The sequence below is a fragment of the Balaenoptera borealis genome (assembly GCF_965194805.1).
Source record: "Balaenoptera borealis genome assembly, chromosome: 9".
NCBI lineage: Eukaryota > Metazoa > Chordata > Mammalia > Artiodactyla > Balaenopteridae > Balaenoptera > Balaenoptera borealis.
This window is the reverse complement of record NC_138873.1, coordinates 1,813,304-1,826,507: the sequence shown is the minus strand read 5'-3', so window position 1 is coordinate 1,826,507 and position 13,204 is coordinate 1,813,304. Positions and strand designations below refer to the sequence as shown.

The following is a 13,204-nucleotide window of genomic DNA, read 5'->3' as shown; positions in this document are numbered from 1 at the left end:
GGGCCTGGGGACCCAGGAGGAGGCGGGTTAGAAGCCTGGGTGGCCGAGACTTTGGGGACGGAGGACAGGGCAGTGAGGGCGGCGGTGAGGGCAGTGGGTGTGGTTCGGTCCCCCGAGCGGGCTGGTTGGCGGGGGCGGGGTGTTCGCGTGCTCGGCTGTACAGTCAGGATTTGTGAACCGTCCTGTGTGTACGTTATCTCCCTAACGGAAAGTTTTTAAACAAGAATCACCCATGAACCCATAATAGGGCAATAACCTCTGCGTAAGCTGGGAATAGGTATTTTTGTCCTGATTTTTTTTACATTTAACATTGTGTGAGCTTTTTCCGATGTCGTTAAGTATAAAAATAAGGTTATTAGCAACTGGATGTTAAAAAATTGTGCAAGGAAAAAATTATTTTTGAGAAGGGAGAAAGACCGTTTTCTCGTGATCGAACAATTTCTTTCTATTTAAAACTACAGATCTTTTGAAATTAATAATTAATATGGTAGCTGATATATTCAGAGTATGTGCTGTGCTGGTGTTCTATTGCTTCGCGAGCTGATGTGAACCGTTGATAAATTCGCCCTCGCTGCGTGTGTGTACGTAGCCACGCTATGCGTGGTTGGACGTCGTTCTACCGGCTGCTGGTCGGCTGCGCCCGTCGCCGAGCGGGTCCTTAGCTCTGTGTCTGCTTCCCAACCAGGACCTGATGGAGCACGTGGTTGGTGTGGCGGAGAACACGGCCGACGAGCTGGCACGCAGTGACGGGCGGGAGGTGCAGCTGGAGGAGGACCCCGACCTGCAGCTGCCGTTCCTTCTGCCCGAGGACGGCTACTCCTGCGACGTCGTCAGGAACATCCCAAACGGCTTGCAGGAGTTTCTGGACCCTTTGTGCCAGAGAGGTGGGTGGCGGGGCCCACGCCTGGCGCCCGAGCTGGCCCGCGTGCAAGTGAGCCTTGTGCGCGTGTGTCGGTGTGTGTCAGCCCACCCGTGTTGTGTGCGCCCTGTGTGCTTCTGAAGAAGCTGGGGGTCCGGCGGCTTGGAAGGGAGCGTCCCGTGGGGAAGTGGGGTCAGAAGCGTGCTGACCGCGGGGTCCCGGGTGTTGCCCCTTGCCCGGGAGCACGTCTCTGCTCGCCTGGTGTCACCGTCACAGCAGGGGGGACCTTGGCTCTCCTCCCTTCTGGGTTCTGTGTGAGCCTGGGAGCTCCATCTGTCCTACAGACCTGGACCGTAAGTTTCGTTGGGACCCCCAGAGCAGAGCCGTCAAGAGCAGCCCCAGCCCTAGAACCAGACGGTCTGAGCTCTGACCCCTCTGTCACCTTGGACCTCCCCTGTGCAGTGGGCGTGTCGACGGTGCCACCCCACGGGGCTCTCTTGAGGACTGAGCAGGTTGCTGAGCGTGGAGCCCCTGGCACTGTGGCACGGGGGCGAGCCCGGGCACGTCACGACGCCAGGCTCGCACACGCGTGTATGCCGACGCACGGGCACAGCGCAGCGCGTCTCCGGCTTTGACTCCATGCCCTCTGTCCACTCTCTTGTTGACGTGTGCCGAGGAAGACGCAGGCCGACCTCGGAGGCGTTGTGGGTCTGGTTCCAGGCCACGGCGATGAAGAGGATGCCGCCGGAAATCAAGGCGCGTGAAGCTCTGGTTGCCAGTGCATGTGTGGAAGTTACGTTCACACCGTGCTGTAATCCGTCTGTTAGGCGTGCAAAAGCATTACATCTGAAAAGCAGTGGACGTGCCTTCGGTAAAAAAGTACTTTTTCGCTGAAAAATGCTGATCACCGCCCAAGCCTTCAACAAGTCTTAGTCATCACAGATCACAGGTCACCGTAACAGACATGATAGTAATGGAAAAGTTTGAAAGAGTGCAAGAATTACCAGAATGCGACACACAGACATGAAGTGAGCAAATGCTGTGGGGAAAGTGGCGTCGATAGCCTTGCTTGATGCAGGGCTGCCACAGACCTTTCAATCTGTAGGGGAAACAATCTTTGCAAAGCATGATAAAATGAGGTCTGCCTGTACCACAGTTATACCTGAACCACGAGCTTTTAAATTAGACCAGATTTCACTTCCAGTCTGCTGTTTTTTTTGTAATGTGGAGCTCAGATGAGTAGCAAAAGAGATGCAAAATTTAGGAGTTAACTTTTCTATTATTATTTTTTTTATTTGCTTAAATTAAGGTCCGTAGATATATAAATATATAAACTTAGTGAGTGTGATTTTTAACTTCAGTGAATGTTTCACTCACCACAGTAGGTCTTTACATCTTCAAAGGTTTTGATCGTTTTTAAAAATTCATTTTATAAAGGCTGCTGCTTGTAACGAAATGTGTTTGTACAGCAGCTGGCAGGTGTGTCTGTGACCCTCCCAGGAGCGCCGACTGAGCTCTTGGTGCTGTCCTGGGAGAAGCGCAGGCAGGGTGGGATGTGGTTCTTAAAGCATCGGTGTGTGTGCAGGATGAAGGGGCGGGGGCAGGGGCGGGCCGGCAGAGCCCTCGGTTCAGCCCTGACTCTGGGACGAGCGGGGCGGAAGGAAGGGGTGCGGGCTGCGGTCACGTCTGAGAGAGCTTCAGTCGGGCAGCGGCAGTCCCTGAGCCGCAGCGGCCTGAGCGGGGGCCTGGTGGGGAGGTGGTGGCCGGGGCAGCCGCTTTGGGGCCGTGGGGCTGCTTTGGGGTGACCTCCCTGCTCCCGTGGGCTCCCCGGCACTCACGCAGCAGCCCTGCGCCTTCACCGCCGGGCTCGTGCCTGCGCTCCTGCTCTGAAGGTCCCCGTCACCTGCCGTTGGGCGCGGCACCATCCCCTGCCAGTCCTGGCCCCCTGCCTGCAAGTGCGCGAGCCGTGTTCCCGGCACTGGACCGTGTGCTGTGCGCCCAGGGGGTCGCGCCCCGCGTCTGCTCCGCTTCCCGCTGCCTGGCTCCTGGCCGTGGCCCTGTTTTCTGAAATTCCAGCCAGCACCCCGTTGTCTGGGGGCTCAGCCTCTCCCCCACACGGCTGCCGCCTTCCCCGCCCGTGGGTCTCCCCTTCTGTGGTGATGCTTGGCGCCAGCGTTTGCGCCGTCCGCGTGCGTCCGCCTGCGTGTTGGAGTGGGAGTGCGGCAGGACAGGCTGCCGGTCGTCCCTGGTCTGCGCCTGCTCAGTGCCAGGCGGAGGGCCGTCGGGGCCACGTGCTGGCAGGGCTGCTCTTCAGGGCCTTGTGAACACGCCTGCGGAGGCTGACTCACCGGCGCCCGTCGGACGAGCTGGGCGAGCTGGGTGCCCAGCTGCCGGCTCCACACTAGGTGCCGCGGAGAAGGTCTTTGCCAGCCTGGGGGCGGCGCGGTCCTGACCGGGTGGTGCCGTTTTCCCCGTGACTTCCCCTCAGGCTTTCCCGAGTGATTCGCCGTAGGGCGTATGGGGTGTTTCCTCACGGTCTAGGCAGGCCCACGCTGTTTCGTACATCTTAGATGATAATGCAGCCAAGTACAAAGCTGCTTTTAAATAAGGCTTACAGACAACTGGGTGTTTTCTTCTATGACGTCAGCGGTTTTAATGCTTCATGCTCAATTTTTTGTAAGCCAAATAAAGAACCGCTGTGTGCTCTCAATTTATGTTCCTTTGGCGTTTTCGTGTAATACGATTCTATGAGAGAAGCCATAAAGCCAGCACGGACTCATACCTGACCTGAGATGCGTTCCTGATGCTGAGAAAGTAAACCGTCTGTGTGCACATGGTCCAGACGTCGTGCAAACCTGATGTTTAAAAAATTAGAAAATTACAGCTGTTGACGTTTCAAAACCGTGATAATTATGATTCCCTAAAACATGGGAAAGAGAAGTAAATTGTAGGTAATATTTCAATGAAACTGGATTTAAACAGTGATTTTTTTTTTAAAAAAAAAAGGACTTAAAACTAAGTAAAAATAATTTGTACCCATATTTTAATTGAGTATGTTTGTGACGTCTTCTTTTCCCTCTACCACGAACAACCTCATAACTGTCCAAAGATAACAGCCCAAGTGACCCTTGCCGGGGGAACACTAGTGTGGATGCGGGTACCAGCAGGGGCCAGCCAGGACCCCAGCCGCCCGCCGCCCAGCGCCCAGGTCATCGGGACCAGCGCGTGTCTGGCAAGCAGTGTGCCCTTCGTACTTGTTAGCTGCTGCTAATAAGACCACTTTGGAGAACAGAAGGATTGTGCGGGGCCTGTGTGATCCGACTCTGTCACGAGATCTCTGAGAAACTCTGTAAGATCTGACAAATGAGGAATGACATAGGCTTACTTTTGTAAAGATGTCATTTGTCCCTGATGAAAATATCAGAGATATTCTTTAAAACAGTATAAAATGATGCTAAATTTCGTTTGGAAGAAATTTAAGTGAGTGTGACTTGTCAGAAAATTTGGGCAAAGAGTGATGAGAAGGAGGCCAGTCCTACCCCAGAATTGCTATACGAGTGGAATAAATCGTTTACCCCAGCGTGTGAGCCTGTGCGCAGACGTCTGTGCTGGTGCCGTTCTCTGGCCCCTCTTTCCTCTCCTGTGTTAGAGATTCTCAGTGTGACTGAGGCGCTCTTAGTTGAGCAGAGCAGACCAATCTGCAAGGAGGCGATTTCAGTGCACTTCTGTAATTTTTCACTGATGTAAGGGAAGAAGTCTTCGGAATAAAGAAGAGGGGAGACCAATTTCACGTCTCTGCTTGGTGTTGAAATTCCACTGGACCAAAGCAAATACGCAATTTTAAATGTCCGATAATTCAGTTTTCAGAGAGAGTAAAAGTAATTAAGAAAAATAAACGTTGTCATTAGGTATCATGCAGTTGCTGCTTTCTGTTGCTTCCCTTGTTGAAGATGATGGATCTGACGTGGTGTGCTTTTCATTCTTAACAGTTTGCCTATTTTCTCCCCAGGATTTTGCAGGTTAATTCCTCACCCACGTTCACCAGGCACTTGGACAATATATTTTGAAGGTGCAGATTATGAGAGTCACCTTATGCGGGAGAACACAGAACTGGCAAGTATTGTGAGAATGACAGATGGACAAGAAAAGGAAACGTGTTCCTTACGATTTGAAAATATTTTTATTTTCAGGCCACGTCTATATAGTTTTGTCTATAAACAAATGGTACTTTTAAAAATAAAACATACTTATACCCACGGTTACATCAACCATAATACCTATTTTAAAAATATATTAATATGGTAGTCTTAATGGGTTTTATTAGAAAATTTTTCTTTGGTAAAAGTATTTTCTTTTTTCTAGTCAGTTCTACCTTGTCTTAAATGTGTGCCAAATCATTTACTAACATTTTATATCTTTCTGAAAGAGTGGTCATCCCAGCATTCACTAGCCTCATAGATTTTAGGGAAAATTCTGCCTTGCTTCCCACAGAGAGTTTTAAACAAGAAAGGGTGCTTTTCCGTGTCTTAGAAAGTGATGCCAGACCAGAGTTGTCATATGCTACGTACACTAGCAAGTCACTCCAGGAAAAATACAAACAAATGAAATTTTTCCTTTTAGAACTTGTTTGTTCCGTTCCATTTACCTTAAACATGTAATTGCCTCTTAAGCCACGTAAGGGTTCAGAGGAGCCAAGCAGATGTGACCACACGTTTGGCAGGTTACTGTGGACAGGGTCAGTGTGTTACGTGCGATGGACGTGGCAGGCAGTCCCCTGGCCCTGATACCAGTGTGCCCAGGCCAAGATTTGGGGATTCTCCTCTATGAAAAACAGCCACGAGTCTTCTGAAGCTTTAGAAACTTCCTTGTGATGTCCTAACTTATTCCTTAGTCAAAACATTGTGCCTAATACTTAACCTAATTTCTAAGAAAACAAGAGTATGTAAGGTGACAACACTTAATGTAAGGTGAACAGTGTGCGGTGTGTTTTGTATATTAAATTCAAAGTAATTATTTTTGCTTAGTGGCAAACTTTAGATTTGAGCATCTCCAAAAATTGAATTAGTTGGTGATTGCTGTTACACCAAATAGATCACATTTAACTACTGATACAGTGAATGTGCCACTAATACTTTAGATTAGCATCTAAAGTAGCAAACTTTAGATTTGAGCATCTCCAAAAATTGAATTAGTTGGTGATTGCTGTTACGCCAAATAGATCACATTTAACTACTGATACAGTGAATGTGCCACTAATACTTTAGATTAACATCTAAAGTAGCAAACTTTAGATTTGAGCATCTCCAAAAATTTAATTAGTTGGTGATTGCTGTTACACCAAATAGATCATATTTAACTACTGATACAGTGAATGTGCCGCTAGTACTCTTTATTAGCTGTTGTTTAGCTACTAGCAAGTAATAGCAGCAATTTCTAATTCCCAGATTTTATAGGAAAACAAGTACCTTAGATGGAATCACTGATTTTTTTCAACTTTCTAGTTTATTCATGGATCCCTGAGAAGATTTCAGGTCTTGATATTTTAAAAAGCTTTGTCACCTAATCTTATTTATTTCCCTTAAAATATTCTCATCCAGACTTTGGTTCTAAATTAACAAGCCATGTGTACAATTACCATTTCTTGGCCATGTGCCTGCATACTTATGTATTTAACTAAATTCTCTCAGTGTGGGCACTGGGAATTTTCTTCTTTACTTTTGTTAACTCTTTCACATGAGGCTTGACACGTACAGGACATGTAACTTCAGTGGCTAATTTCACTTTCTCATTTGTTTGTGGATCTGTTCAAAAACTGGCCTATCTTATTGGTCAGTAACTTATTCCCCAGCCACGGGCTTCACAGAATCATGCAGAACTTCGGGTCCCCCTGTCTGAAGCCTGTGGCTGCTGTATTTTTGCTGTTGAACTTTCCCAGGGGACAGAGATGTGAGGTCATCTTTGTCTTCACTGTCTTTGCAGTCCTCCCCATAGACAGTGTAAAGTCAGCATAAATTTCTTTTTTAAAAAACACCTAGTAATTGGTGCTGAAAGATAATAAAGTAAAAATTTAATTTGGTCTTTATGATCAGGTTTTTCTCATGTGATAGTAATGCAAGGTTAGTTGTATTTTATAAATTAAGTTCTTTAAATAACATTTAAATAGCATCTGTGATGATTCATCTTTAAGGCTCTGGAGTCAAGACTATTGGTATTTACTTTTCCAGATTACTCCATGAGGAGTATCTGTATTCATTGATTTTTACTGTTTCCTTTTCCACTCTCCGTTGGTTTCCTCTCCCCACTACTGGAGAGAAAACGAGTGACCGAATGGCGGTACTCGCATTTCAGGCCTGTAGTAAAGTTCTGTTTCCATCCCTTAGGCTCAGCCTCTGAGGAAAGAACCAGAAGTAATCACGGTGACCCTCAAAAAGCAGAACGGAATGGGCCTTAGCATTGTCGCAGCAAAGGTAGGGCGGGACAGGTGGTGGCAGAGCTGCCGGCCTTCATCCTTTAAGTCTTGGGCCAGCAGCTGTCGGGGCCGAGCTGCGCGTCCGGTTCTGCGTCTGGGAGGGGGCGAGGGCGTGGGAATGGAGCCCCGGGCTCGCTGCGTTCCCGGGGTGACTGGTCCGCGGACGGGCCAGGGTGCCAGGGCGGGAGGGACCCGACACCCCGCTCCCGCGTCCCTGTGCAGCGGCCCCCGGGTCCCTGGCCCCCCGCAGGCTGCAGCTCCTGGCAGCAGGGGTCCTGGAGGCCGTGACCCGCCTGCGGGCACCACGTGGGAGCTGCAGCAAGGGAGCTCCGCACGGCCCTGTCTGGGGAGAGCGGAGGGGAAGGAGGCGCTTCGCTCATTTTAAAGACTGTGATTGACAGGTGGGGTGTTCTGTTTCTCAGAGAAACGAAAGGGTTTGGAAGAAAAAAGGGACATGGTGAAACCGAGATTCTAGGGCATTGGTGTGCAGGAGGAAGTACAGCCCTGGGACTAAAGCAGCCAGAGGAGCTGAGCCTTTGTATTAGCACGTGGAAGGCAGGTGTGGTCTGGGGCACAGCAGCCTGGGTCTGAAGCACCGCATCACCTGGGCTCACCCAGGGAGGCCAAGGAGCCAGGCCCGCAGGCCGGGACTCACGCTCACCCCTTCCGATGCGGTCCTGCTCGTGGGCCACGTTTGCAGCCTGTCGTGATCGGGTGGGCCCACAGCTCAGAACACTGGGGGATGTGAGCGGGAAGTTACAGGCTGCAGACTGTTTTCCTCTTTGCTCACCGAGTCAGATGCCCATTTTCAGGGGAAAAAAAAAATTATTAGGATAAAAATTACCCCACCACACTCCAGTATACAGAAAAAATGTAACCCCCGTATTTTCTGATTTTTACATGTATATATGTATATAAAAACCATATTTCAGATACTTGTCTTACTTGAGATTTGAAATTCTCCTTATCTCTTTCAATACAAAGCTACCTGTTTTCTGTAGGTTTAAGTTGGATCTACTTAAGTGTCTCTGGGCCCTTCCCTCTGGCCCGAGTCCTGAGTGTAGCAGACAGTGAGGCCCCGCGTGGGCTCCCCCCATACCCCCTCTGGCTGGCCTCTGGCCTCGCCCGGCTGCCAGGCGTCGGTGGGCAGTTAGGACAAGGAGCCGGGCTCAGGGCCGCCGTCCAGCCTTGTCCCCGTGCCCGCGGTCGCTGGTGACAGGCAGGAGCAGGGGACACCAGCCCCGGGGCTCCATCGCCCCAAGCACGTGGCCGCGGTCGGGTGAAGAGCAGCCGCAGGAAACCCTCTCCCTGGCAGCGTAGAGTCGGGATCAGCGCAGGCCCCCTGAGGAGATGCCTCGTGCGCTGGCCCTCGGAGGGTGAGCCGTGAAACCTGGTGGAGGGGCGGGCGCAGACTTTGCGGCCCCGGGGCCAGAGCGCGGAGGCGAGGGGAGCCCTTGGAGGTGACCCGAGAGGAGGCGAGACCGGACGCCGAGGAGCAGGGTCTGCAGGCCCCCCACGGGGCCCAGGCGGGCAGACACTGCTCGGCGGGCGTGTGGTCACAGCGGGAAAGCGGGCAGGGCAGTGGTCAGCGAGGCGTGTGGCCGGGTCCCCAGGAGACTGATTCCAAGAAGCCCGAGGGCTTGCTGCAGTTGCAGGCTTTAGAGGGAGTAGCCACTGAAGGGCTCGCGTAAGACGTGGTGGGCTCAGAGTGCAGTCCTGAGAGTTTATCCTTCCTGCCTTGGGGAGCGTGGTCCGAGGGGCTCAGAAGTGCAGCCAGGGGCTAGTGAGGGAGCTACGCCTGGTTTTGCAGGTGGCAGGAGTGTCCGCTCAGCGGGGGAAGGAGGTGGCAGTGGAGACGGAGGCCAGGCGGCCGCGGCAGCACGTTTGCTCGCGGAGCAGTGTGGCGTCGCTGGGACAGACGCCCCTGCGGGCAGCCGGGCCCCGGCTCGTCCGCCGCTGCAGGGCTGCCAGCTTCTGGTGCCTCTTGGGCGCGGGTGTGTATTCGTTGAATGGCAGCTTTCACCTTGGTTGCTGAACTGGGTGTAGTGAGTGGAAGAGAGAAATAGCACAGCGTATCCCGGGTCTGTCTTCAGCAGCTGGGCGTGTGGGAGTGTTGACTGAAGGTGGGGCTCCTGAAAAGGAGCACGTTTCGGCAGGGAGAGAATCGAGAGCTCAGTTTTGAGCGTGTTAGACTTGAGAGCCAGCAGGATGCCTGTTGAGCTAGACAAGCGAGCGCTGTTGCATGCGTCGCTGGACCCGCGGGTGGAACTCGGAGGGAGGGTCGGAGGCATAGGGCTGCTCTAAGGGGGTAAGAGCGTGCTCTAGCAGCCGGACGGCGTGCCGTTTTCAGGCATGGAAAAGTGTGGCAATGTCTGTTCTTAAAATGAGACACGACTCTAACAGTTCACCTGTGGACTCCGCGGCTTTTTCTCCAGCTGAGCTGTAGTCTCTTCGGTGCTCGCAAAGCAGTGTTGAGCAAGAGTGAACACGTCCTGTAATGGACACACGTTGCTGAAACAGCGCTCTGTGCTTGGTGCCCGGCTAGGTCTGTGTCAGCCCGCGTGACAGCGCAGGTGGCCTCGGGGGACTCCGAGGCCGCGCAGTGAGTGCGGGCAGCCGGGGTGCAGGGCCTCTGCTCGCAGAGCTCGGCGTCCTCCGTGGTGGGCGCCCGGGCTCAGACTGCCCCCCGCTCCACGCGTGCGGCCCGGGGCAGAGCGCTTCCCCCCCACATGCTCAGCGTGGCCGCACCTCGAGTCTGGGGAAAGGAGCCTGCAGGCCGCCGTGTTAAATTCTACCCCCGTCACCCTTACTTGCGTCTGTGTGTTTTGGTCCTTTCTGTGAGCTGCTGTGGCCTTTGTGTTCGGCTCCGTTCTTCTTTACTTCTTCCTAATTAGCGTGTGGCCTCGCGGCCATGAGCCTGGGCAGGGTTCTGATGTCAGCCCGCCGACGCCCCTTCCAGGCCGCGGCTGTTTTATGGAATCCAGATGCCTTGGAACCGTTGTGTACCGTCCACTCTGTGAAACCCTGCCTTGGGGAAGTTTGGGGCGCTACTTCTCACTCAGCTGAGGGCCGGCACGGTGCTTCCTGTTTAACTTGGATTTTAAAAATAGAAACCGTTCCCTCCTTTTTATTTTTCTAGCTCTTTTTAAAGTTTAATAAAGTACAGAGTAAACGAAAATCTGAGCTTGCCCGGTTACGTAAGAGTCCGAGTTTGCATCGGTCTGGCTGGAGTTGCTCAGTGCCGTCTGGGTTGTGGCGTCCAGCTCAGCTTCGTGGTGGCGAGCCTCGAGAGGCCAGCTGTGTGCCACTGTTGCCACCGGGGGAGGTAGACGGTTGTGTTTCAGCGGGAGGAGCTGGTGCGCCCGAGGGACCAAGATGTGGCTCTCTGTTGTCGGGAGAGCAGAGTCTGTGGTGAGTCTCTTCGGGGGCTGTGGTGGCCGTGGCTGGTCTCTTTAGAGGCTGCTTTCCCTCCACGGTAACGTGCTTCAGCCTGTCCGGGGCTCGCTTGCCCGTGAAGCCGCCGTGTAGGGAGCTCGTAATGACACACCCAGACGTTGACTGCTCTGCAGCTCAGCACTGTGGATTCCTGAGGTTCGTGAAACTGTAAGGCTTCTATGCACTTTTTATACAAGAAAAAACCATTAATCTCCTCCTGCTGGGTACGGTACGGTGGAAGTTGCTTGAAATGTTGGTAGCTGCTGCTGTAGAGTTTGCCAAGGACGTGCAAGAATATCCACGGTGCAACTTCTTTTTGGCCGTTTTAGGTGCTTTTTACTGCAGGCTTTCTCCAAAACCTGTTTTTTCTAAAAGTGAACATAAAAGTGACAATTTGAAAGGTCCTTAGGATATTTTACTATTTTATTTAAAAATGAATGGTTAATTGAATCTTAGTTTGTGCTTTGACTGTATACGGTTTTTAAGTTTTTAAATCTTACTTAGTTAGCTTAAAACACAAAGTAAAATTCCTGTGCCTTAAAAAGGAGAGGATAAAAGCAGTGTTTATTGATAATACTGCCTTTTCACCACTTGAAAAGTCAGTTTGAACTACAGTTTAGTCCTTTTAAGGAATTTGAGACCTTCACCCTTGTGTTCCTTAGTGACCTTATTGAGACCAGGTGGGAAAGACCTAGTCAAAGAAGTGAGTCGGGAAATTCTCAGTTCCCTTTTAAGATCAATTCCAAAGTGTACCAGGTGACTGCAGTTTCTCCCGTGGACATGCCAGGAATAGCTTTCCGTTAAGTTGTGCGAAATGACCGAGTGCCCTGCGTGGCTGTCGCTTGTGAATTTGGAAACAATGTTTTATATTTTTGTCCTAATCGTAAATTATATAAAAGAACAACGTTTTACCTCTACATTTACAGTAACGGCCTACGTGCAAACTTCTTGGGTCGACCGAAATAACTGGATTCAATTACAATATTAAAATAATGTAATCGGAAGAGTCATGTTAACCCTCTAAAGCAGAGCCATCTTTTCACGCGGTGGTTGGCACACGTAGAGAACGGCGGTATTTGTAGGGTCCCCGGGTGGAGGGTGTGGCTGTGGAGCAGCCCAGCCTGGCGAGGCCCAGACAGCCCCGGGGCACCTGCCTGAGCCGTGCAGGGACCGACGGGTCACCTTCCTTGTCTCACTCTTGGGCCACCTTCCTTGTCGCACTCTTGGGCCACAGACGCTCCGAGGCTCCCGGGGAAGCTGCCCCTTCGCCCTGGAGAACCCTCCTCGCACCCTGGGTCGTGCGCCCACGCCTCCGGGCTCCGAGGCCTCCTGCAGCCCGTCTGTAGGGCCCAGTCCAGAATCGCTGTGGTTTGCTTCCTTTACTTTACAGAGAGTGAAGAGATAGATGACACGGTGTTGTTTGTGCTTTATGCAAACGGTAGACAGATGGGCAGAGCTGACCCTGGAGCCTCTCTGGCAGAAAGGGCGCTTACCCCGCGAGTGCTGTCCAGGCTGCTGGGGGGAGAGTGTCTCAGGCATGAGTTTGAAAACTGATTGTTTCAGAACTAAGGTAATTCCTACCAAAAAGAGAGAGCCTGACAATGTTTTTAAAACTCTAGTCTGAATTTCAGTAGTTTATGAATCAGAACTCTTGTCTGACTAGAGCTAAAGCAGCTCCGAACACTGAGAAAGGGGCGGATGGGCAGAGCATTGTACTGAATCTGCCTGATGAGTTTTAAATACTCGTGGCTCTCAGGTCAGCCCAGCCCACTGAGTGTTCGAAAGCCTTTCGCCAGAGTGCAGGCTGTTTCCACGCCGGGAACAATAGGCTGAACTCACACTGCTGTGGCTGGCCAGTCTGTCTGCCTCCTCCTGCTGCCTTTTTTTTTTTTTGGGGGGGGGATTGTGTTTTAATGATGTTTTTATGCTGTGACTCATATCACACTCCCACACTCACTCAGAAATTGCAGCTGGAATGTTTGAAGCGGGGTTGCTTCTGATTGAGTCTCTCTGAGCGGGAGGTGAGAGCACCTGTGCTTCAGCCTTTCCCAAGGTGCCTTAGAAGATTTAGAGCAAACAAGGTATTTGGGAGCAGCCTTTTCTAAACTTGTAGCCGGTTCTCATCGGATGCATAAGGCAGCTGACTGATAGGTGCGTGTTTCTTTCGGTTCTGGGGAAAGCGCAGTGTGGCTTCTGCTGTCTGTCCTTCTATTCGGGCATCATTTTTGTCAGCTGACCGCTGTTCCCTCGTGTACCTATTCTGCAGGTAAATTCCAGGTGTGGTGTTGCTTCACCCCCTTCAACCTCTGCCCTTTCCTTCCCTCCTCCTCCTCTCAGACTCCTTCTCCTCAAGCCTCCTTCTCTCCCTTTTAAGGGAAAGGAAAGCAGCTTCAAGATGCATTTTAAGGTTAAATACTGAGATCACACAGGAGTGACCTTTG

At 51.6% G+C, this 13,204-nt stretch overlaps 1 protein-coding gene across 13 annotated transcripts in view; it reads left to right on the top strand.

The window, feature by feature from the left end:
• Positions 1–13,204, top strand: part of AFDN (afadin, adherens junction formation factor) — a 134,390-nt gene that overhangs the window by 90,195 nt on the left and 30,991 nt on the right. For all 13 annotated transcript variants that reach the window (XM_082405781.1, XM_082405779.1, XM_082405784.1 and 10 more), the window contains 3 exons: positions 686–884; positions 4,869–4,972; positions 7,240–7,326. In XM_082405781.1, coding sequence (XP_082261907.1) covers positions 686–884; positions 4,869–4,972; positions 7,240–7,326 — 390 coding nt within the window. The remainder of the gene's footprint in view (positions 1–685; positions 885–4,868; positions 4,973–7,239; positions 7,327–13,204) is intronic.